This window comes from Scyliorhinus torazame, chromosome 4 (genome assembly GCF_047496885.1).
Source record: "Scyliorhinus torazame isolate Kashiwa2021f chromosome 4, sScyTor2.1, whole genome shotgun sequence".
Lineage (NCBI taxonomy): Eukaryota > Metazoa > Chordata > Chondrichthyes > Carcharhiniformes > Scyliorhinidae > Scyliorhinus > Scyliorhinus torazame.
In genome coordinates, this window is record NC_092710.1 from 292,088,356 (window position 1) to 292,113,287 (window position 24,932).

General features: G+C 45.0%; 1 protein-coding gene across 2 annotated transcripts in view; it reads right to left on the reverse strand.

Annotated features, from left to right (window-relative positions):
- atg5 (ATG5 autophagy related 5 homolog (S. cerevisiae)) overlaps positions 1–24,932 on the reverse strand; it is a 330,107-nt gene that overhangs the window by 38,655 nt on the left and 266,520 nt on the right. For both annotated transcript variants that reach the window (XM_072499913.1, XM_072499912.1), the window contains exon 7: positions 358–475. In XM_072499913.1, the coding sequence (XP_072356014.1) occupies positions 358–475 (118 nt within the window). The remainder of the gene's footprint in view (positions 1–357; positions 476–24,932) is intronic.

Genomic DNA, 24,932 nt, shown 5'->3' on the forward strand with positions numbered 1-24,932 from the left:
GTTGGGACAAATATCCAATTTCGGTTTTGTAACTCGTGTGTTTCTACTTTGAACTTAAGACTACCACTTGTTAAAAAATGAAGTTAAATGAAGGCTAGAACATGAAAAATCTAGCTGTCTTCCACCTGTTTGTTTTGAAACCATAAAAAACACAGCCACAATTTTGGTAACTTGATTTGACAAAGTAATAACAAATCCTGGCCTGCGAGAATAATCTGTTGATCAATTATCATAGCTGAGAATGTAGAATTTATATTATACAATACAAAAATTACAAAAAGGACAGTGTTTCGAATACAATTTCAGAACAGAACACAAAATTGTGGTCACATAGCTAATGAAGGATCAGGATTCTACCTTCAGGAGTTACAGCAGCAGGAAACATTTCTTTCAACAAATCACCAAGATTATGTGGCTGTCCGTCTCCACTGATTGGACGAAATAGCTTCTGAATAAATGGTCGCTCATTTAGCGGCTGAAAAGCAGAATAAAATTTGTTTCAAATTCAGAACTTAGATTTACCTTGTTATAATATAGTTTGCAATCATCGGGTTTCTCATACAGTATTAAAATTACAGCTCGTCTTGGTGAAATATGTATTGCAATAAAAGCTTATGCACCTTAGAAACAATCTTGACTATGTGTTTAACATTACTGAATGAGTAATGTCAGATATTAACACATTGCAGTTATTCCAATAGTATGGATTAAGTACTGTACAACACAGTGCAGCTGTCAAGAATGCATTATGCATCTGTGCAGAATGGGAGGAGACAGAATGCAAAACATCTAGAATCGCGCTTCATCGTCTACTCCCCTCTCTCCATTTTGCCACCTAATCAGATACATCTGTTTTTTAAGTTTTGAAAAGCTCAGAATACTTCAGAGAGCTTATGTACTCTCACCAACTGTGCTAGCACATGAAGAACCACCTGCATAACCTACTGGTTGGCTGTTAGGTGTTCATGGTTCCCATACTCCACAACCAAGGCACTGATTTCATGAGAGATGTGAAGACATTTGAAAAGATTTTAAGAGGCAATTAATGCCTTGGTGTGCATTATGAAAACCAAAACTGAAGTAAATGTTGTACACTACCAACCAGCCACAATTTTGTTCAATTCTGCTGTGGCTGAGTGTTTTATCCTTAAAACTTTTATGGGCAGCAGTGGCACAGTGGTTAGCACTGCTGCCTCACAGTGCTGAGGATCCAGGTTTGATCCTGGCCCCGGGTCACTGTCCGTGTGGAGTTTGCACATTCTCCCCGTGTCTGGGTTGGTCCCCACATAGTTGAATTGACCATGCTAAATTGCCCCTCAATTGGAAAAAAAATGAATTGGGTAAATTTATTAAGAAAAAGTGTTTATTTAACGCTTGCATCAGGTGAAGGAAGAGTCCTTTCACTATCTCTTCTGAAACAGGCTCCATCTTCTTGATCATGCAGATGTAGTTAGTATGATTAGAAAGGAGTTATGAGCTCTTCTGCTGCCTTGGACAAACTTCATCCCCAAGATAATCTGGTTACTTAACTTTTGTTGAAACGTGCTGTGATTGACTATTTTTCTTCCATGTTTTTTTATTAAATAAGTGTTCTTTTGGAAGATAAGTATCAGACTGAATTAATCATAGAAACTTGAAGATTTTTCTGCCCAATTATTACCCGGCCCCAGGCCCATGTGGAGTTTTCACATTTTCCCCCGTGTCTGCGGGGTCTCACCCCTACAGCCCAAAAAGATGTGCAGGGTAGGTGGATTGGCCACGACGGGCGGCACGGTAGCACAGTGGTTAGCACTGTTGCTTCACAGCGCCAGGGTCCCAGGTTCGATTCCTGCTTGGGTCACTATCTGTGCGGAGTCTGCAGGGTTTCCTCCGGGTGCTCCGGTTTCCTCTCACAAGACATGCTTGTTAGGTGAATTGGACATTCTGAATTCTCCCTCAGTGTACCCGAACAGGCGCCGGAGTGTGGTGAGTTGCCGGTGGTTGGTGCGGGGGCGGTGCTGACTTTCTGGCTGTAAGACCAGACGCATCCTCCGGACATAGCCGCAGGATCGGAGAATCTAGTCCCTGTTTTTGGGCCGATGTGCGATTCTCCGTCCGATCGGGATTCCCAATCTTATTGGCGGGGATTGGAGAATCCAGACCATGGTTAACTGTTTCCTCAGCATATTCTTTTCACATTTTAATTTTGCCAAACGTTATCGGTAAGAATCTTGTAAACACAATGCAGGTTTTGGCTTGTTCTAGATTTTCTATCCAAACTGCCAATTAGTCACAGTTCAGTCTAGCATCTGAACCCATGTGCAGCACTTGAAGATGATTAATCAGTCATCTCTGCAAATGTAGTTGCATGGTCTTGACACCAGCAACCAAAAGCCTTTTATTTATGGGAGGTTCGGGAATTGAAAAGAACAAACAAAACAGAAATAGAGTACATGGTAACAGTGGTATACCTATAGGATTACCAGAAAAACTGAGTCACTGGCAGGATGTGAAGGATTTGCAAGATTAGCTGTAAAGTTTAGAAGGTGAGAGTGTATAGGTTGTAATTAAATTACAACATTTTAATACATTTTTAATTAGATCCATCAATAATTAACTCTTTCAATATAAAAGGAATGTTAATCCCATGATTATATTTCAGTTCTTTGTGCTGTAAATAGATAAATATTTTTAGAGCGTTGGGAACTGAATATCCATGGTACTTGATATTTAGGAAGGATAGGCAGAAAGATAAAGAATGAAATCCGTGCGATAGTGAGATGATTTTTGCTCATAAATCTAGATGAAAATTCAGTCCTGATGGAACTAAGGAGCAACAAAGGGTGTAAAACATTAGTTGGAGTTGTTTATAGGTCTCCAAGAAGTAGTGGTAAGGTAGGAAAGGTCAGTAAACTGGAAATTTGAGATGTATGTATGTAACAAGGGTGCTACAGTAATTATGGGTGACTTTAATCTACATATGGATTACGTGAACTAAATTAGCAATAATACTGTGGCAGATGAATTCCTGGAGTGTGAGAGATACTTTTTTTAGACCAGTATGTTGAAGAACCAACTAGGGAACATGCTATCGTGGATTTGGTATTATGCAATGGGAAGGGGTTAATTAATAATCTTGTTGTGCAAGGTCCTTTGGGGAACAGTGACCATAACGTGGTAGAGTTCATTAGGATGGAAAGTGAAGAAGTCTGATTTGAAACTAGGGTCTTAAATCTAAACAAAGGAAACTACAAAGTATGAGGCGCGAGTTGGCTAGTGACTTCACTAAAAGGAATTACAATAGAAAGGTAATGGCTAATATTTAAGGAACAACTGCATGCATTGCAACAGTTACACATTCTTTTCTCTGTAAAAGCACAAAAGATAAGCAGCCCAACCATGTCTAACAAAAGAAATTAAGGATAGTATTAGATCCTAAGAAGTCATATAAAGTGGCAAGGCTGAGGACTGGGAACAGTTAAGAATTCAGCAAAAAACGACCAAGAGAATGATTAAGAGGGGCATAAAAAGAGAGTACGGGAGTAAACTTGAAAGCAACATAAAAGTGGACTGTAAAAGCTTCTATAAGTATGTAAAAAGAAAATGATTAGTGAAGACAAATGTCTTACAGTTCAAATCAGGAGAATTTATAACAGAGAACAAGGAAAAGACAGAGCATTTAAGCAAGTACTTTAATTCTGTCTTCACAGAGGAAGACAAATAAATTCCCAGAAATGTTATGGAACCAAAAGTCTAGTGAGAAGGAGGAATTGAAGGAAATCAGTATTACTAAAAAAATACTGTTGGAGAAATTAATGGGACTGAAAGCCGATAAATCCTCAGGGCCTGATAATCTAGACACCAAGGTACTGAAAGAGGTCATGGAAATAGTGGAGGCGTTGGTTGTCACCGTCCAAAATTCTGTAGATTCTGGACAAGTCCTGGCAGACTGGAGACTGGCAAATGTAACCCACTACTTAAAACGTGAGGGAAGGAGCAAACAGGGAATTACAGATTGGTTAGCCTAGTACCAATACTAGGGCACATGCCAGAGTTTATTATAAAGGATGTGATAAGAAACTTAGAAAGTATCAACAGGATTAGACAAAATCAACATGGATTTTGGAAAAAAAAATCCTGTTCGACAAATCTACTGGAGTTGCTTGAAGCCGTAACTAGTAATTTCTAGATCAAATCAAAAAATGATGCAAACATAAATACTATTGCTAAATGCAACACTTGTTCTCTTATTTCCAACAGGCTGAAGAGAATCTGTAGGATTTCATAATATTGAAGGGACTTATTGTTCAAGAAATATCAGGCTCACGGAATATGTCAACCAGGGCTCTCACTCCTCAGGGTAAAAGAGCATGAGGAGAGCGGGGGGACACAGGATAAAAGAGCATGAGGAGAGCAGTGGAGACACAGGAAAAAAGAGCATGAGGAGAGCGGGGGGGACACTGTATAAAAGAGCATGAGGAGAACGGCGGAGACACAGGATAAAAGAGCATGAGGAGAGAGGGGACACACAGGATAAATGAGCATCAGGAGAACAGTGGAGATACAGGATAAAAGAGCATGAGGAGAGCGGGGGTGGGGTGGGGGGGGACACAGGATAAAAGACCGTGAGGAGAGCAATGGACAGGCAGGATAAAAGAGCACGAGGAGAGCGGAGGGGACACAGGATAAAAGAGCATGAGGACAGCAGTGGAGACACAGGATAAAAGAGCATGAGGAGAGCGGGGGGTGGGGAGACACGGGGTAAAAGAGCACGAAGAGAACAGCGGAGACACAGGGTAAAAGAGCATTAGGAGAGCCGGATTGGGGGGGACGACGACTCAGGATAAAAGACCGTGAGGAGAGCAATGGACAGACAGGATAAAAGAGCATGAGGAGAGTGGAGGGGACACAGGATAAAAGAGCATGAGGACAGCAGTGGAGACACAGGATAAAAGAGCATGAGGAGAGCGGGGGGGGAGGGGGGGGGGCACGGGACATGGGATAAAAGAGCACGAGGAGAATGGCGGAGACACAGGATAAAAGAGCACGAGGAGAGCGGCGGAGGCACAAGGTAAAAGAGCATGAGGAGAGCGGGGGGACACAGGGTAAAAGAGCACAAGGAGAGTGATGCAGACACTGGATGGGAGTGAGAGGAGAGTGGTGCAGACACAGGGTAAAAGAGTGAGAGGAGAGCGGTGGAGACACAGGGTAAAAGAGCGCGAGGAGAGTGGTGGAGACACAGAGTATTGTCTATTAACATATGGATGATAATGGAATAGTGTAGGTGGGCTTTAGATTGGTTTTGCAGGTCGGCGCAACATCGAGGGCCGAAGGGCCTGTACTGCGCTTTAATGTTCTATTCTATTGCAAGTCTCCAGGGAGCGGATTCGGAGGACGGAGCATTGGATATAAAGTAATTTACCTCGGAGAAGCTGAAAAAAATGAAAAGTAATGTCACAATAAAGCTGTCACCTGATTGGCTGGTAGGAAATCTGCACTAAATTTGAAAATAAAATAAAAAAGCTAATTAATTAACTAAGTAGAGATGGTTGGGCAGGTGATGCGCTGTAGCTGCATGATGTGATGGCTGGCAGATCCCATTGTGAGCTGCAGTAACCACACCTGCAGCAAGTGTTTGGTGCATGAGAAATTCCGACTCAGAATTGATGAGCTGGAGTTTGAGCTTCAGACACTGCGGCACATCCGGGAGGGAGAGTGTTACCTTTGTTTCAGGAGGCAGTCACACCTTGGAGATTAAGTACCTCAAATCCTTTTTAAAAATAAATTCAGAGTACCCAATTATTTTTTTTCTAATTAAGGGGCAATTTAGTGTGGCCAATCCACATCTTTGGGTTGTGGTGGTGAAACCCACGCAGACCCTGGGTCCTCAGCGCCGCAGTACCACTGCTAACCACTGCGTCACCTGCCACCCTAAGTATCTCAAATTCAACCAATGGTAAGGGATAGCAGGGTGTGACTGCAAGTGAGGCAGGTAGAGGGATCCTAAATTCAGAAATGGAGGTGACTTAGCTCTTGAGCCTGTCCAACAGGTACGATGTACTTGCTCCTTGTATGGATGAGGAAAAAGACTGTAGGGAGGATGAGCTTGCTGACTACTGCACCGTGATACAGGAGGCCATTCAAGCAGGGGTAGCAAAAAGACAAGTGGTAGTTGGAGGAGATTCTATAATTAGGGGAACTGATAGCATCCTTTGTAAGCAGGACCTAGAGTTCTGCACGGTATGTTGCCTGCCCAGTGCCAGGGTGAGGAACCATCTCTAACCGGCTTGAAAGGATATTAGAAAGAGAGGGCGAGGATCCAGTTGCTGTGGTCCAAGTTGGCACAAACAACATAGGCAAGACCGGTTTGGAGAATATCAGGAACAAGAAACAAAGTTAAAGAACAGGTCCCCAAGGATTATAATCTCTGGATTATTCCCCCAACCATGGCAAATTGGCATCGGGACGAGAAAATTAGGAAAGTAAACACGCGGCTAAAGGAGTGGTGCAGGAAAGAGGGGTTCCAATTCATGGGCACTGACATTAGTATTGGGACAGGAGGGATCTGTACTGTTGGGATGGTCTTCACCTGAACTGATCTGGGACCAGTGTTTCAACGGAAAGAATAAATAGGATGGTCACAAGGACTTTAAACTCGCAAATGAGGGGGGGTGGGGGGAAGAGAAAGAGTAAAACGACAAGAAAAATAATGGTCAATAGAACATAGAACATAGAACAATACAGCGCAGTACAGGCCCTTCGGCCCACGATGTTGCACCGAAACAAAAGCCATCTAACCTACACTATACCATTATCATCCATATGTTTATCCAATAAACTTTTAAATGCCCTTAATGTTGGCGAGTTCACTACTGTAGCAGGTAGGGCATTCCACGGCCTCACTACTCTTTGCGTAAAGAACCTACCCCTGACCTCTGTCCTATATCTATTACCCCTCAGTTTAAGGCTATGTCCCCTCGTGCTCGCCATTTCCATCCGCGGGAGAAGGCTCTCACTGTCCACCCTATCTAACCCTCTGATCATTTTGTATGCCTCTATTAAGTCTCCTCTTAACCTTCTTCTCTCTAACGAAAACAACCTCAAGTCCATCAGCCTTTCCTCATAAGATTTTCCCTCCATACCAGGCAACATCCTGGTAAATCTCCTCTGCACCCGCTCCAAAGCCTCCACGTCCTTCCTATAATGCGGTGACCAGAACTGTACGCAATACTGCAAATGCGGCCGGACCAGAGTTCTGTACAGCTGCAACATGACCTCCTGACTCCGGAACTCAATCCCTCTACCAATAAAGGCCAACACTCCATAGGCCTTCTTCACCACCCTATCAACCTGGGTGGCAACTTTCAGGGATCTATGTACATGGACACCTAGATCCCTCTGCTCATCCACACTTTCAAGAACTTTTCCATTAGCCACATATTCCACATTCCTGTTTTTCCTTCCAAAGTGAATCACCTCACACTTCTCTACATTAAACTCCATTTGCCACCTCTCAGCCCAGCACTGCAGCTTATCTATATCCCTCTGTAACCTGCTACTTCCTTCCTCACTATCGACAACACCACCGACTTTAGTATCGTCTGCAAATTTACTCACCCACCCTTCTGCGCCTTCCTCTAGGTCATTGATAAAAATGACAAACAGCAACGGCCCCAGAACAGATCCTTGTGGTACTCCACTTGTGACAGAACTCCATTCTGAACATTTCCCATCAACCACCACCCTCTGTCTTCTTTCAGCTAGCCAATTTCTGATCCACATCTCTAAATCACCCTCAATCCCCAGCCTCCGTATTTTCTGCAATAGCCTACCGTGGGGAACCTTATCAAACGCTTTGCTGAAATCCATATACACCACATCAACTGCTCTACCCTCGTCTACCTGTTCAGTCACCTTCTCAAAGAACTCGATAAGGTTTGTGAGGCATGACCTACCCTTCACAAAGCCATGCTGACTATCCCTGATCATATTATTCCTATCTAGATGATTATAAATCTTGTCTCTTATAATGCCCTCCAAGACTTTACCCACTACAGACGTGAGGCTCACCGGTCTATAGTTGCCGGGGTTGTCTCTGCTCCCCTTTTTGAACAAAGGGACCACATTTGCTATCCTCCAGTCCTCTGGCACTATTCCTGTATCCAATGATGACATAAAAATCAAAGCCAATGGTCCAGCAATCTCTTCCCTGGCCTCCCAGAGGATCCTAGGATAAATCCCATCAGGCCCCGGGGACTTATCTATTTTCAGCCTGTCCAGAATTGCCAACACCTCTTCCCTACTTACCTCAATGCCATCTAATCTATTTACCTGGAGCTCAGCATTCCAATGGCAGGTCAGCATGTGAGAAGGTGGTAGAGGTTAACAAGATGAACAGACAGAGCCAGTCTAATGACTATGAAGGAGAAGGGAAATGTAAAAATTCAAAATGTATGGTGGCTGCGGGACTGAAAGTTGGAGATGAGGTGGCATGTGGTACAATGGTTAGCACTGCTGCCTCAGTGCCTGGGACCTGGGTTCAATTCAGGCCTCGGGTGACTGTGTGGAGTTTGCACGTTCTCCCCGGGGCTACGTGGGTTTCGTCCGGGTGCTCTGGTTTCCTCCCACAGTCCAAAGATGTGCAGGTTAGGTGGATTGGACATGCTAAATTGCCCCTTCGTGTTCAAGGATGTGTAGGTGGGGATGGGGTGGGGGTGCATCAGTGTAGACTTGATGGGCTGAATGGACTCCTTCTGTACTGCAGGAATTTTATGATTCTATGTTATCAGAGATTAATGAAGGAGGACAGAGTGTGTGAAAAGCATGGTGCACAAGAAAATCCTGCAAGGGAAAGACAAATCAGTAGGGCATATTTAAAAACCTTGTACCTAAATGCACACAGAGTTCAAAAAAAGGTCAATGAGCTGATGGCACAAAGAGAGCCAAATAGGTATGATTTGGTGGGGATCACGGAAACATGGCTGCAGGAGGACCGAGACTGGGAGCTGAATGTCCAAAGGTACTTGGTATTCCGAAAAAATAGACAAGGTGGAACAGAAGTTGCTTTATTGGTTAAAGATGACATCAAGGCTATATTAAATGATATTCATGATGTGGAGATGCCGAGGTTGGACTGGGGTGAGCACAGTAAGAAGTCTTACAACACCAGGTTAAAGTCCAACAGGTTTGTTTCCAATCACTAGCTTTCGGAGCACTGCTCCTTCCTCAGGTAAATCATGTTGGCACTAAGGGCCCAAATGTTGAATCGATTGGGTGGAAATAAAAAACAAGGGGAAAAACCCTTGGTAGGAGTAATTTACAGGCTGCCAAGCAATAATTCCAAAGCAGTGCATAGCTTAAACCAAGAAATAATGCGAGCTTGTGAGAAGGGCACAACAGTAATCATGGGTGATTTCAACATGCATATTGATTGAACTAATCAAATTGGCAAGGGTAGCCTGGAGGGAGATATCATCAAGTGTATGAGGGATTGTTTCTTAGAGCAATATGTTCTGGAGCCAACCAGGGAGCAGGCTATTTTAGATTTAATAACATGTAATGAAGAAGGGTTAATAAATAGTCTTGTAATTAAGGATCCTCTTGGAAGAAGTGATCACAGCATGCTAGAATTTCAAATTCAGATTGAGCGAGAGAAGACAGAGTACCATTCTAGAGAATTGGGTAATTAGAGGTAATTATACAGGCCTGAGGAAAAAGTTGGCCCAAGTAGACTGGGCACAGAAAATTTAGGGTAGAACAGCTGAGGAACAACAGCAGATGTTCAGGGAGATATTAAATACTTCTCGATTAAAGTATATTCCTGAGAGGAAGAGGAATTGTAAAAGCGAGAAAATGTTCCATGGTTAAACAACGAAGTCAGGGAAGACACAGGCAAAAACTAGGGCATACCATACTGCTAGTGGTAAGTTGGAGGATTGGGAGTAGCAAAAGGCTACTAAAAATAAAATCAAAAGAACCAAGCTGAACTACGAAAGGAAACTAACAGAAAATATAAACAGTGATACCAAATGAGTATATAAAGAGGAAGAGAATAGCTAAAATAAATGTTGGCCATTTAGAGGACAATACTGGCGAGGTAATGATGGGGAACACAGAGATAACGGAGGCTCTGAACCAATATTTTGCCTCACAGTACAAGATAATAAAGATTTTCCAAAAATTACAGTAAACACATAGGAACTTAGTACAATAACCATCACTAGGGAGAAAGTATTGAATAAACTAATGGGATTAAAGGCAAATAAGTCTCCAGGACCTGATGGCCTGCACCCCAGCATATTAAGGGAGGTGGCGGCAGCGATAGTGGATGCATTGGTTATGATATTTCAGATTTACCTGCATTTTGGAAGGAACCCAGTAGATTGGAAACACGCTAATGAGATGTCCCTATTCACAAATGAAGGCAAAAAGTCGGAAACTATACACCAGTTAGCTTAAGCTCTGTGGTGGGGATGTTGCTAGAATCAATCATTAAGGAGGACATAACTGAACATTTGGAAAGACAAAGCTCAATCATTGTCGGCACGGTTTTATGAAGAGTAAGTCATGCGTGGCAAAGTTGCTCGAGTTCTTTGAGGACGCAACCAGCAAGGTGGATAATGAGGAACCTGCGGATGTGGTATATCTAGACTTCTAGAAAGCGTTTGACAAGGTGCTGCATAAAGGACTGATCCAGAAAGAGACTGCAGGAGACTGGGGGTAGAGTATTAGATTGGATTGAGGATTGGCTGACTGACAGAAAGCAGAGGGTCGGGATAAATGGGTCCTTCTCTGGCTGGCGAACTGCAACTAGCGGGGTGCCGCAGGGGTCAGTTCTCAGACTTCAACTGTTTACAATCCATATAAATGATGTGGAAGCACGGACAGAGTGTGACATAGAAAAGTTTGCAGATGATATCAAAATAGGTGGGAAAGCGGGCAGAGAGGAGAAGATAAAGATTTTACAGACTGATATACATAGGCTAGGATATCGGGTCAAATTTTGGCAGATGGAGTTTAATGTCGATAAGTGGGCAGCACGGTAGCATTGTGGATAGCACACTTGCTTCACAGCTCCAGGGTCCCAGGTTCGATTCCGGCTTGGGTCACTGTCTGTGCGGAGTCTGCACATCCTCCCCGTGTGTGCGTGGGTTTCCTCCAGGTGCTCCGGTTTCCTCTCTCAGTCCAAAGATGTGCAGGTTAGGTGGATTGGCCATGATAAATTGCCCTTAGTGTCCAAAATTGCCCTTAGTGTTGGGTGGGGTTACTGGGTTATGGGGATAGGGTGGAGATGTTGACCTTGGGTAGGGTGCTCTTTCCAAGAGCCGGTGCAGACTCGATGGGCCAAATGGCCTCCTTCTGCACGGTAAATTCTATGATAAAAGTGTGAGATAATCCATCTTGGCCTAAAAGATAGAAAGGTAAATTATGTAAATGGAAAGCAGATTCACAATAATCTTTATTATTGTCACAAGTAGGTTTACATCAATACTGCAATGAAGTTACTGTGAAAATTCCCTAGTCGTCACACTCCGGCGCCTGTTCGCGTATACTGAGGGAGAATTCAGAATGTCCAATTCACCTAACAGCTCGTCTTTCGGGTCTTCTGGGAAGAAACTGGAGCACCCGGAGGAAACCCACGCAGACACGGGGAGAATGTGCAGACTCCGCACAGACAGTGACCTAAGCCGGGAATGGAACCTGGGACCCTGGCGCTGTGAAGCAACACTGCTAACCACTGTGCTACCGTGCCGCCCTAAAAAAAAAGATAACTAGCAGAGAATGGTTTCGACCCATCGACCTCTGGGTTATGGGCCCAGCATGTGTCTGGGCAGAGGGCTCTGGGTGTCTTTGTTCATGAATCGCAGGAAGTCGGTATACAGCTACAGCATGTATTTATAAAAGGCAAATGGAATGTTAGCGTTTATCGCAAAAGAACTGGAATATTAAAGTAGAGGTGTTGTTACAATTGTATAGGGTGTTGGTGAGACCACACCTGGAGTATTGTGTCCAGTTTTGGTCTCTTTATTTGAGGAAGGATGTGGTGGCATTGGAGGCAGTTCAGAGGAGGTTGATATATGAAGAGAGATTAAACAATTTGGGCTTATACCGTTGGAGTTTAGAAGGATGAGAGGGAATCTGATCGTAGACCAAATGTTCCCCCGGTAGGGCAATCTAGGATGAGAGGTCACAGATATAGGTTTGAGGGGTGATAGACTTAGAACTGAGATGAGGAGGATCTACTTCTTCAGAGGGTGATGAATTTGTGGAACTCGCTGTCCCATACTGCAGTGGAATCCGAGTCATTAAATGGTTTCAAGAGGGAGACAGTTTTATTTCCTTTAAAAAATGGAAACAGGCAGGCAGGTGGATTTAACACCAGGAAGAGACCAGCCATGATCTGATTGAATGGTGGAGCAGGCTCGAAAGGCTGAAGTTTTCTGCTCCTAATTCCTATGATTTCTGACCCGCATTCTATCTGCTACTAACAAGAACAGTGTTTTTCCTTCTGCTGACCGCAGCAATTACTTTCTCCAGGACTCACTTCCTCTCTCTTTTCCTAAGACTCTGAGACAGTAAGTCTGCAATCACAAATACATATGCCCCTTCCTTGCATTCAGATATTAAACCTGGCACATGCATTCCAATAGCACTTAACCTAAGCCTCAGGCTCTATGACAAACAAACTGTACAGGATTTCATCAGGCAGAACTTGCAGCAGGTCACATCCTCTTCATTATCCTATTTTACCTTGAATTGAAGAACGTTTAAAACATAACCCTCTCGTAAAACCTTGGATTTGGGAACATTGCTATTCAAGTTCAAATAAATAGAAGAACGGTCAGTCAGACAACATGTGGCAAGGAGATGAGTCATCATGGTAATGCATAGCAGCATTGGTTGACGCCTTCAGAGGTGACAGGAGTAAGTAGTTGGCAAAGATATTTAGTTGCTGTTGATTTATTTTAAAAGTATGTTTTTCAAGAGGAGTGAGGGAGGGAGGGAGGGAGGGAGGTGAGGAAGGAAGAGGAGAGGGAGAGAGGTGAGGAAGGCAGAGAGGAGGGAGAGGGGGGAGGAAGGGAGAAAGGGAACGCTTCCCCTCAAAACAAACAAAACCTTTCTGTATATCCTGCTTGAGAAGTTTTAAAATTAGAAGGTATCTAAAAATCAGATCCTGGAGATTCACTATGATGGGTTAATTCATTATAACTAAGACGGGTGAAAAATACTTGCCTACCAGTTGATATTCTCTTTTTTGTTTTAAAGATTATTTACTAAATATCTGATTGTAACTTTAACTACTCAACGGACAGAATTCATGATCATTTTGTCACTAAGTCAGAATATGCATTATATTGTAAAAGGCACATGATTTTGATTGGCCAGATCCACTTTTACAGACGGTCGCAGATAAAATTTGGCTAACAAATCATGGCACACACGTTAGTTTCAGCCCTTACAAGCCAGGCAACTGACTCATATTAGCTGAAGTTTAGGTTTTATCTGAATCAGCTGATGTATTATGTGCGCTTTTAACAAATCTTCTGTTTCAGATCTATTTTTAAAATGACTGAGGCTACGGCAGTTTAGCCATTTCCTGTTACATAACACCCCTAATCTCATACTGCACATTGTGCAGATTCAGACAATTCAGTCTAAATTATCGAACAATGTGGAGATGCCGGCGTTGGACTGGGGTGAGCACAGTAAGAAGTCTTACAACACCAGGTTAAAAGTATAACAGGTTTGTTTCAAGTCACTAGCTTTCAGTGCTCCGAAAGCTAGTGATTTGAAATAAACCTGTTGGACTTTAACCTGGTGTTGTAAGACTTCTTACTGTAAATTATCTAAGTTCTAGCTATTCCATTTCTACTTTTATTTATTTACAGTCGGTCTTGATACTCAAGACAAATGCAAACTGCTATTAATTGAGCAGTAGGAATTTCACAACATGCATTTACATAGCCCTTTAGAATAGACAAATAAGGGCAGCACGATGGCGCAGTGAGTTAGCCCTGCTGCTTCACAGCGCTGAGGTCTCAGTTCGATCCTGGCTCTGGGTCAGTGTGTGTGTGGAGTTTGCACATTCTCCCCGTGTTTGCGTGGGTTTTGCCCCCACAACCCAAAGATGTGCAGGGCAGGTGGATTGGCCACGTTAAATTTCCCCTTAATTGGAAAAAAAATGAATTGGGTACACTAAATTTATATTTAAAAAAATAGACAAATAACTGAAGAAAATTCAGGGACGCAAAGAAAAATAGGCACGATATCAAATAAGCAGAAATTAAGAGGGTGACCAGAAAATTGAAGTGTATTTTAAAAAAGATCTTGAAGGAGGAGAAACACAGACAGTAGAAGGCTCAGTCTGGAATTCCAGGATGTGGGCCGTAGATATTGAAGACACGGCCACTGATTTGTTATGTTGTAGGTGTAACATAAGCGGCTTCCTTGTGATGCACTTGAAAAAGGAAGGTTCAGACGTGGAGATAACTTCAACACGTTTATTAAACTATTTACACTTCTATTACTCGGGTTCGACACTACTGCTAATCCTACTATAGCTACCCAGACTGACTAACCAGCTGCTGCAATCCACGTGGTGGGTGTAATATTGAATCAACCCTGTGTCTGTTCTAACTGACTGTCTCCACTGGAACGAGTCAGATTATGTGTGTGGTGTCCTTTATATATGGGTTGGTGCAATGCCCCCCTGTGGTCGTGTCACCTCCGTGTATATCGTGAATGTCCATTGGTCGTCTCCTATCTAACTGATCTATTGGCTGAGTGTGTGTGTGTGTGTGATGTTTCTGGTGCTCCCTCTAGTGTCTAGTTAGACTACATACATTTACATTGATGCACATCACCACATTCCCCCCTTTTTTATATGTTCATATTTTCTGTACATTTAAGAAAATTGAACAAAGAACAGGTAGCTAAGGTAAGGTATATACAAGTCATGAGAACAGTGATTAAACAATAAGTCCAAATCATTCGTGTGAGTCCATAAACCATCAATCATCATGGTCAAATGTCTCTCTTGGTTATGAACGCCATCAATGTACCTGTGCCACAGGACCAAGAAGTGGTCAAATCACTTCGCTGTCTGATTTGGAGTCCCTTTCTTTTTTCGGTGTTTGTGATGGTGCTGTCAGATGGCATCTTGTAGCTGATAAGGTGTTGACGTTGAAGAGGTATCATCAACAGTATCATTCGAGGTCATGGATGTGCCATATGGTGAAGTTGGATAAGACTGTACATACTGGTTCTGGCCACGTGCTGTGCTGGAAGGGTGACCCTGCTGAGAACCGTTGAAGCTTGTCGAATTGGAAACAGAATTGCTGCTCGCATAAATACCTGGTGATGGTGTGAAACTAGAACCTTGCATCTGATAGGAATATGCCGTCTGGCCAGGCTGGGGTGCAGCAAATCCTGGGCTGTAACTAAGGCATCCAATCCAGTCTGTAGTGCAGATTGCGCTTGCGGTAGTCCTCCTTCGGTCTTGATTCCATTAGTGGACAATCCGTAGTGCTGGCCGGTTTGAGAATATGCTGCATAGACTGCTGGCTGCTGCATGCCTGAATACTGGGTTTGTCCAGCATGAGCTGTCATTGGCTGCACTGCTGGTGTGAAAACAATGTGTGGATATTGCTGTGGTGAATATTGGTGCATTCCTCTTGGACTGTAGCCGTTGCTTGTTATTACTGACCCAGTGTAATTGTTAAGTGATCCATCTCCAGTCGTTGTGGCATCTGCTGTCACCCTGAGCGTGCCATCACTGAGGTTGCAGCACTCCCTGTCTGGAGTAAAGTCCGGCTTACGTGAATCAGAGTCGGTGTTTGGTTGCTCCCCATCTGGAGTCTGGTCTGTTTTAACTGAATCAGTGTTGGTTTGTTGATGCTCCCCATCCGGAGTCTTAGCAGGTTCACTGGAGTCAGCTGAGATTTCTTGAAGCTGCATGTCTAGAGTCGGAACATGCAGGAATGCATTGACTTGTGGAGAGGTTCGAGCGAATGAGGGTAGAAGTATCATGGTGTCACCGGAGTCACCAGTGGTCTCACAGTGAGCGTCGAGTGCCTCTGTACAAACTAGCTGAGGTGTGTCACTTTGCACATCTTGCATGGGAAGTGGGATGCTGTCGTCAATCGTCTCACATTCTGCGGGTAGATCCTCAGTAGCTGCTTGTTGTTCACTTGGGTTGGGTAAATTGTCGGAGTCTTCATCTGAGGGTGCAAACAATGCGGTTGGACTGTCATTGTCTTGCTGTTGTCCTTCATTTGGGCTTGGATTGTCATTGTCGCTTTGTTCTTCACTGTAGCATGATAGACCGTCATGGTCGTCCTGCTGTGCACTGGAGTGTGGTAGACTGTCATAGTTTTCTTGCTGTCTTCTTGAGCATGGCAGACTTGCATCGTCTGCCGCTAGTTGGTCAGAGGAGGTTGCTGGACCCTCATGGTCTTGTTCCTGCAAGGACTGTGCTCTGGAGTCTTGCGTTTCTTCTAACGTGGAGTCTGTCCACGAACTCGCTGTGGAGGCTTGTGCCACTGGAGTCACTTCTTGTTCATGCAAGGACTGCGGTGTGGAGTCTTGCGTGTTTTCTTTCTTCGAGTCGGGAACCCTGAGCGGTGCGTGGACCACGCTCTGTGTGACAGCAGGCCGCTCACTCTGGGCTTGTACCGCTCGCTGTCTCTTGGTTTCAGGCTGCACCATCATCCTGCACTCACGAGTTGGGATGTCATATCTGCTGGGCTGAAGATCCTCAAATCCGAAGAACAAATCCGCGTCGGATTAAATACGGGGGTCATCCCCATTATCCTGCCTTCTCCCCATAACCCCTGATCCCCTTATTAATCAAGAACCTACCTATCTCTGTTTTAAAGACACTCAGTGATTTGGCCTCCACAGCCTTCGGCGGCGAAGAGTTCCACAGATTCACCACCCTCTGGCTGAAGAAATTCCTCCTCATCTCAGTTTTAAAGGATCGCCCCTTCAGTCTGAGGTTGTGCCCTCAGGTTGTAGTTTTTACTACAAATGGAAACATCCTTTCCAGGTTCACACTATCCAGGCCTCTCAGTATTCTATATGTTTCAATGGGATCACCCCTCATTCTTTTACACTCCATCGAGTATAGACCCAGAGTCCTCAACTGCTCCTCATACGACAATCTCTTCATTCCAGAGATCATTCTTGTGAACCTCCGCTAGACCCTCTCCAAGGCCAGCCATCCTTCCTTAGGTACGGGGCCCAAAACTGTTCACAATACTCCAAATGGGGTCTGATCAGAGCCTTATACAGCCTCAGAAGTACATCCCTGGTCTTGAATTCTAGCCCTTGCGACATGAGTTCTAACATTGCATTTGCCTTCCTAACTGCCAACTGAACCTGCATGTTAACATTAGAAGAATTATGAACTAGAACTCCTAAGTCCCTTTATACTTCTGACTTCCGAATCCTTTTCTCATTTAGAAAATAGTCTGTGCCTCTGTTCTTCCTACCAAACCTTACACTTTTCTTCATTGTATTCCATCTGCCAGTTCTTTGCCTACTCTCCACCCTGTCCTGGTCCTTCTGCAGCATTTCTGCTTCCTCAACAGAACCAGTCCCTTCATGAACTCCTCCTCATCCTGGGTATAAGAGAGGATGGGGAGCACGGTAGCACAAGTGTGTAGCAGTGTGGCTTCACAGCGCCAGGGTCCCAGGTTCGATTCCTCACTGGGTCACTGTCTGTGCAGAGTCTGTACGTTCTCCCCGTGTTTCCTCCAGGTGCTCCGGTTTCCTCCCACAGTCCGAAGACGTGCAGGTTAGGTGGATTGGCCATGATAAATTGCCCTTAGTGACCAAAAAGGTTAAGAGGCGTTACTGGGTTGCAGGGATAGTGTGGAAGTGAGGGCTTAAGTGGGTCGGTGCAGACTTGATGGGCCAAATGGCTCCCTTCTGCACTGTATGTTCTAGGATGGGAGGGGGGTAGAGGAGAGGGTGAGATTTCACTAGGCAGTTGATAGTGGGGAAAAGAAACACCTTTGTGCTCCAGAAAATATAAGTTGTGGGTGATTTGGTAGTGGAGACTAAACCCTGATAAAGCTTGGCATGGTTATGCCAGATCTGGTAATGAAGGGCTAAGTTGGTTGAGCATTAGATCTTTTTCCATTGAACTTGAGGGCATTTTATCAGAGGAACACCCGGACTGCGAGGCCATGAAGATTTTTCTAGGGGTAAATGTATTGAACATGGAAGGGAAGGAAAGGTTAAAGAAATCAATAGTTTCAGATGTATTGTGGAAAAAGATGCGCCAAAGGAAAGGTGGTAAGTGACCTAGGGAAAACGCTGATTTAGAAGCAAGTCAAGTTGAAAGGATGGACAGTGGTTAGCACTACTGCCTCATAGCTCCAGGGACAGGTTCGATTCCGGCCTTGGGTGACTGTGGAGCTTGCACGTTCTCCCAGTATCTGCATGGGTTTCCTCCGGGTGCTTCAGTTTTCTCCACAGTCCAAAAAGATGTGCAGGTTAGGTAGATTGGCCATGATCAATGTGCAGGGTTACAGGATAGGGCAGGGCCTAGGTAGAGTGCTCTTTCTGAGGGTTGGTGCAGACCCGATGGGCTGAACTGCCTCCTTCTGCACTATAGGGATTCTATGGTTCTATGTAAAGACAGTATGGGACAAGGGAGGAAAATGAAAAAATAATCAAGACCACGGCACCAGGGAAAATGCGAAGATTAACTTGCTTCGATCATGTTTGTTCAAGGATCACGTTCCCCATCCGAGCCATGTAGTTTAGCTTTGCTCACAAACTTCTAATGAAATTTCTAATCTCAGCCACGGCAGCAGCTACAACAATGCTGCAATTGACCTTCATGCATTTGGTTAGCCTACCAAAAATATTATCTTGGTTGCTCTCAGGTTACACTTGAACCGTTTCATCGATCAGTAATGCACAACTTTTTAAGAACATTTGAAAACAGCTGCTGACTACTCTGCCGACATTGGGCAGCACGGTAGCACAAGTGGATAGCACTGTGACTTCACAGCGCAGGGTCCTAGGTTCGATTCCCCGCTGGGTCACTGTCTGTGCGGAGTCTGCACGGTCTCCCTGCGTCTGTGGATTTCCTCCGGGTTCTCCGATTTCCTCCCACAGTCCAAAGACGGGCAGGTTAGGTGGATTGGCCGTGATAAATTGCCCTTAGTGACCAAAAAGGTTAGGAGGGGTTATTGGGTTACGGGGATAGTGTGGAAGTGAGGGTTTAAGAGGGTCGGTGCAGACTTGATGGGCCGAATGGCCTCCTTCTGCACTGTATGTTATATTTGTTTCAGACTTCAAGCATGTGCAGTATTCTGCTTCACGTTTCAATTCTGACCGGTTGTGTGCCACAAATACCATGGCTATGATCACAACAGCAGTGGCAGGTTAACAGAAACCTTTATTCCCAACTAGTTTACCTTTCATGAGTCTGACAATTTTGAACAGCAGTATAAAATTAAAACATGAATATTATATTAATTTAGTCCTCAATGCAAATTGCTGAACTTGGAGCTGTGAATCATAGGCCTGGATTTTGGCCAGGTTACCTCTCTGTCAAACAAAGAACAAAGAAATGTACAGCACAGGAACAGGCCCTTCGGCCCTCCAAGCCCATGCCGACCATGCTGCCCGACTAAACTACAATCTTCTACACTTCCTGGGTCCGTATCCCTCTATTCCCATCCTATTCATGTATTTGTCAAGATGCCCCTTACATGTCACTATCGTCCCTGCTTCCACCACCTCCTCCGGTAGCGAGTTCCAGGCACACACTACCCTCTGCGTAAAAAACTTGCCTCGTACATCTACTCAAAACCTTGCCCCTCTCACCTTAAACCTATGCCCCCTAATAATTGACCCCTCTACCCTGGGGAAAAGCCTCTGACTATCCACTCTGTCTATGCCCCTCATAATTTTGTAGACCTCTATCAGGTCTCCCCTCAACCTCCTTTGTTCCAGTGAGAACAAACCGAGTTTATTCAACCGCTCCTCATAGCTAATGCCCTCCATACCAGGCAACATTCTGGTAAATCTCTTCTGCACCCTCTCTAAAGCCTCCACATCCTTCTGGTAGTGTGGCAACCAGAATTGAACACTATACTCCAAGTGTGGCCTAACTAAGCTTCTATACAGCTGCAACATGACTTGCCAATTCTTATACTCAATGCCCCGGCCAATGAAGGCAAGCATGCCGTATGCCTTCTTGACTACCTTCTCCACCTGTGTTGCCCCTTTCAATGACCTGTGAACCTGTACTCCTAGATCTCTTTGACTTTCAATACCCTTCAGGGTTCTACCATTCACTGTATATTCCCTACCTGCATTAGACCTTCCAAAATGCATTACCTCACATTTGTCCGGATTAAACTCCATTTGCCATCTCTCCGCCCAAGTCTCCAAACAATCTAAATCCTGCTTATCCTCTGACAGTCCTCATCGCTATCCGCAATTCCACCAACCTTTGTGTCGTCTGCAAACTTACTAATCAGACCAGTTACATTTTCCTCCAAATCATTTATATATACTACAAACAGCAAAGGTCCCAGCACTGATCCCTGTGGAACACCACTGGTCACAGCCCTCCAATTAGAAAAGCATCCTTCCATTGCTACTCTCTGCCTTCTATGACCTAGCCAATTCTGTATCCACCTTGCCAGCTCACCCCTGATCCCGTGTGACTTCACCTTTTGTACTAGTCTACCATGAGGGACCTTGTCAAAGGCCTTACTGAAGTCTATATAGACAACATCCACTGCCCTACCTGCATCAATCATCTTAGTGACCGCCTCGAAAAACTCTATCAAGTTAGTGAGACACGACCTTCCCTTCACAAAACCGTGCTGCCTCTCACTAATACGTCCATTTGCTTCCAAATGGGAGTAGATCCTGTCTCGAAGAATTCTCTCCAGTAATTTCCCTACCACTGACTTAAGGCTCACCGGCCTGTAGTTCCCGGGATTATCCTTGCTACCCTTCTTAAACAGAGGAACAACATTGGCTATTTTCCAGTCCTCCGGGACATCCCCTGAAGACAGTGAGGATCCAAAGATTTCTGTCAAGGCCTCAGCAATTTCCCCTCCAGCCTCCTTCAGTATTCTGGGGTAGATCCCATCAGGCCCTGGGGACTTATCTACCTTAATATTGTTTAAGACACCCAACACCTCGTCTTTTTGGATCTCAATGTGACCCAGGCTATCTACACACCCTTCTCCAGACTCAACATCTACCAATTTCTTCTCTTTGGTGAATGCTGATGCAAAGTATTCATTTAGTACCTCGCCCATTTCCTCTGGCTCCACACATAGATTCCCTTGCCTATCCTTCAGTGGGCCAACCCTTTCCCTGGCTACCCTCTTGCTTTTTATGTACGTGTAAAAAGCCTTGGGATTTTCCTTAACCCTATTTGCCAATGACTTTTTGTGACCCCTTCTAGCCCTCCTGACTCCTTGCTTAAGTTCCTTCCTACTTTCCTTATATTCCACGCAGGCTTCGTCTGTTCCCAGCATTTTAGCCCTGACAAATGCCTCCTTTTTCTTTTTGACGAGGCCTACAATATCTCTCGTTATCCCAGGTTCCCGAAAATTGCCGTATTTATCCTTCTTCGTCACATGAACATGCCGGTCCTGAATTCCTTTCAACTGCCACTTGAAAGCCTCCCACATGTCAGATGTTGATTTGCCCTCAAACATCCGCCCCAATCTATGTTCTTCAGTTCCCGCCTAATATTGTTATAATTAGCCTTCCCCCAATTTAGCACATTCATCCTAGGACCACTCTTATCCTTGTCCACCAGTACTTTAAAACTTACTGAATTGTGGTCACTGTTACCGAAATGCTCCCATACTGAAACATCTACCACCTGGCCGGGCTCATTCCCCAATACCAGGTCCAGTACCGCCCCTTCCCTAGTTGGACTGTCTACATATTGTTTTAAGAAGCCCTCCTGGATGCTCCTTACAAACTCCGCCCCGTCTAAGCCCCTGGCACTAAGTGAGTCCCAGTCAATATTGGGGAAGTTGAAGTCTCCCACCACCACAACCCTGTTGTTTTTACTCTTTTCCAAAATCTGTCTACCTATCTGCTCCTCTAGCTCCCGCTGGCTGTTGGGAGGCCTGTAGTAAACCCCCAACATTGTGACTGCACCCTTCTTATTCCTGATCTCTACCCATATAGCCTCACTGCCCTCTGAGGTGTCCTCCCGCAGTACAGCTGTGATATTCTCCCGAACCAGTAGCGCAACTCCGCCTCCCCTTTTACATCCCCCTCTATCCCGCCTGAAACATCTAAATCCTGGAACGTTTAGCTGCCAATCCTGTCCTTCCCTCAACCAGGTCTCTGTAATGGCAACAACATCATAGTTCCAAGTACTGTCGTGGAGAAAAACTAAGAAATGGTTGGAAATTTTAAGTCCCACCCCCAAAATAGGGTGTGTCCCATTTTCATGGGGGCAGGAGCTGAAGCAGGCCAGGATTTGAAATTTGGAGACAGCTGGTTATTTAAATCACCATCTGCCTCCACAATAGACCAGGAATGTGAAATCCAACATGTGCAGATTAGACCAGGTAAAGTCTGAACTTGGTGGATTACCTTGGACGCTATGTCTTTGGAGAGGTAAGGTGCTCATTTGTATCTTGTCTTGGGACACTTTTGGGGGAAGTAAAGCAACCTTTGGGATTGCTGAAACAACCTTTGGGATTGTGAAATTGGAATGATTTGAACTGTCATACTGTCAAACGGTCAAAGAACTATCAAGCTGCAATGGAACTATTAAAGGAGACTAGGTGAATTCACATGAAGGGGGTAAGCACATAGTTTTGGCATAGGAGTTATAAACTGAAATAGCAGTTATGAGGAGGCCATGGGGTAAGATGCCGCCCCGGGATGTGAGGAGGCCCCTGGGTGTGAGGAGGCCCCGGGTTGTGAGAAGGCCCCAGGGTGTGAGGGGGCCATGGGCTGTGAGGGGGCCTCTAGGTGCGAGGAGCACTGGGGTGCGAGGAGCACTGGGGTGCGAGGAGCACTGGGGTGTGAGAAACACTGGGGTGTGAGGAGCACTGGGGTGTGAGGAGCTCTGGGGTGTGAGAAACACTGGGGTGTGAGGAGCACTGGGGTGTGAGAAATACTGGGGTGTGAGGAGCTCTGGGGTGTGAGAAACACTGGGCTGTGAGAAGTACTGGGCTGTGAGAAGCACTGGGGTGCGAGGAGCACTGGGATGTGAGAAGCACTGGGGTGTGAGGAGCACTGGGCTGTGAGAAGCACTGGGGTGTGAGGAGCTCTGGGGTGTGAGAAACACTGGGGTGTGAGGAGCACTGGGGTGTGAGAAACACTGGGGTGTGAGAAACACTGGGGTGTGAGAAACACTGGGGTGTGAGAAACACTGGGGTGTGAGAAACACTGGGGTGTGAGAAACACTGGGGTGTGAGGAGCACGGGGGTGTGAGAAGCACGGGGGTGTGAGAAGCACTGGGGTGTGAGAAACACTGGGGTGTGAGGAGCACGGGGGTGTGAGGAGCACTGGGGTGTGAGAAACACTGGGGTGTGAGGAGCACGGGGGTGTGAGGAGCACGGGGGTGTGAGAAGCACTGGGGTATGAGAAGCACTGGGGTATGAGAAGCACTAGGGTGGGTGAAGGTGCATGGGATGGCAAAGGCTGGCAATGGAGAGTGTGAGATAGGTGAAGGGTGACGGCTGTTTTCTTTCTAAATTCAATTCTACACAGTGCTGGATCAGAGGCAGGACTTCTGCTCAACCTGCCTCCTCACCCAGCAGCCTCTGCACTTTTTTGGGAGCAGTGTGCCAAACTTTCAATCAAGCTTGCCACCCCTCGCTCCCACTCTCCCCTCCCCGCATGAAAATTTGACCTACGGCTGGCTATTTTGCAGATTTGGAAATTCTCCTGTCTCAGCGAACCTGACTCCGGAGCAAAAATCTGGGCCTCGGAATCAATTATGGAAATATTTGCCTCCGTATTTTGAGGCACTAAAACACAGCAGGAAAGGTGATCCAATTGTGGCTAATAAGAGAAGTCAATGATTATACTTGATCTAAGGAAGCAGCTTATAAAAGTTGCTCAAAAGTAGTAAGGATTGGGTGCTTTTTAGAACTCAGCAAAGGATGGACCAAAGGAGGAGCAAGAAACTTATAGAGAAAATTGAACATGAAAGTAAACCCGGGAGAAACATAAAAAAATTGTGAACTTCTATAGGCATATAAAAAGGAAGATTTGTAAAGACAAATGTGGGTCCACTACAGGCAGAGGCAGGAGAATTATTCTGCCTTCTGCACTGTAAATTCTATGAATCTATGAATTTATAATGGGGAACATAGAAATGACAGAGAAACTAAAACAAATACTTTGGGTCTCGTCTTCACGGAGTGAAGTTAAATGTGAGTTGTGAGGAGGGTGCAAAGAGGCTTCAAAGGATTTGGACAGGCTGAGTGGGCAACAACATTGCAGGTGGAATATAATGCAGGAAAATGCAGTTATCCAACATTGGTGGGAAAAACAGAAATGCAGAGTTTATCTTAAATGTCAAGTGATTGGGAAGTGTTTATGTCCAAAGAGACAGTCAGGTTTTTGTTCATAAATTACTGAAAGCTAACATGGAGGTGCAGCAAAGGATTAGGAAAGCAAATAGTAAGGTCTTTGCTGCAATAAGATGAGTGTGCAGGAGTAAAGTAGTCTTGCTCCACCTGTGTAGAGCTTTGGTAAGACAGCACCTGGAGCATTGTGCACAGTTTGGTCTCCTTACCCAAGGAAGAGTATACCTGCCACAGAGGGAATGCAACAATGGTTCACAAGACTGATTCCTGGATGGCCAGGATTGTCCTACGAGGACAGATTCAGGAGTCTGGGCCTATATTCCCGACAGTTTAGACGAATGAGAGGTGATCTCATAAAGAGTACAAAATTCTAATAGAGGTCCAGGGTAGATGTTTCTC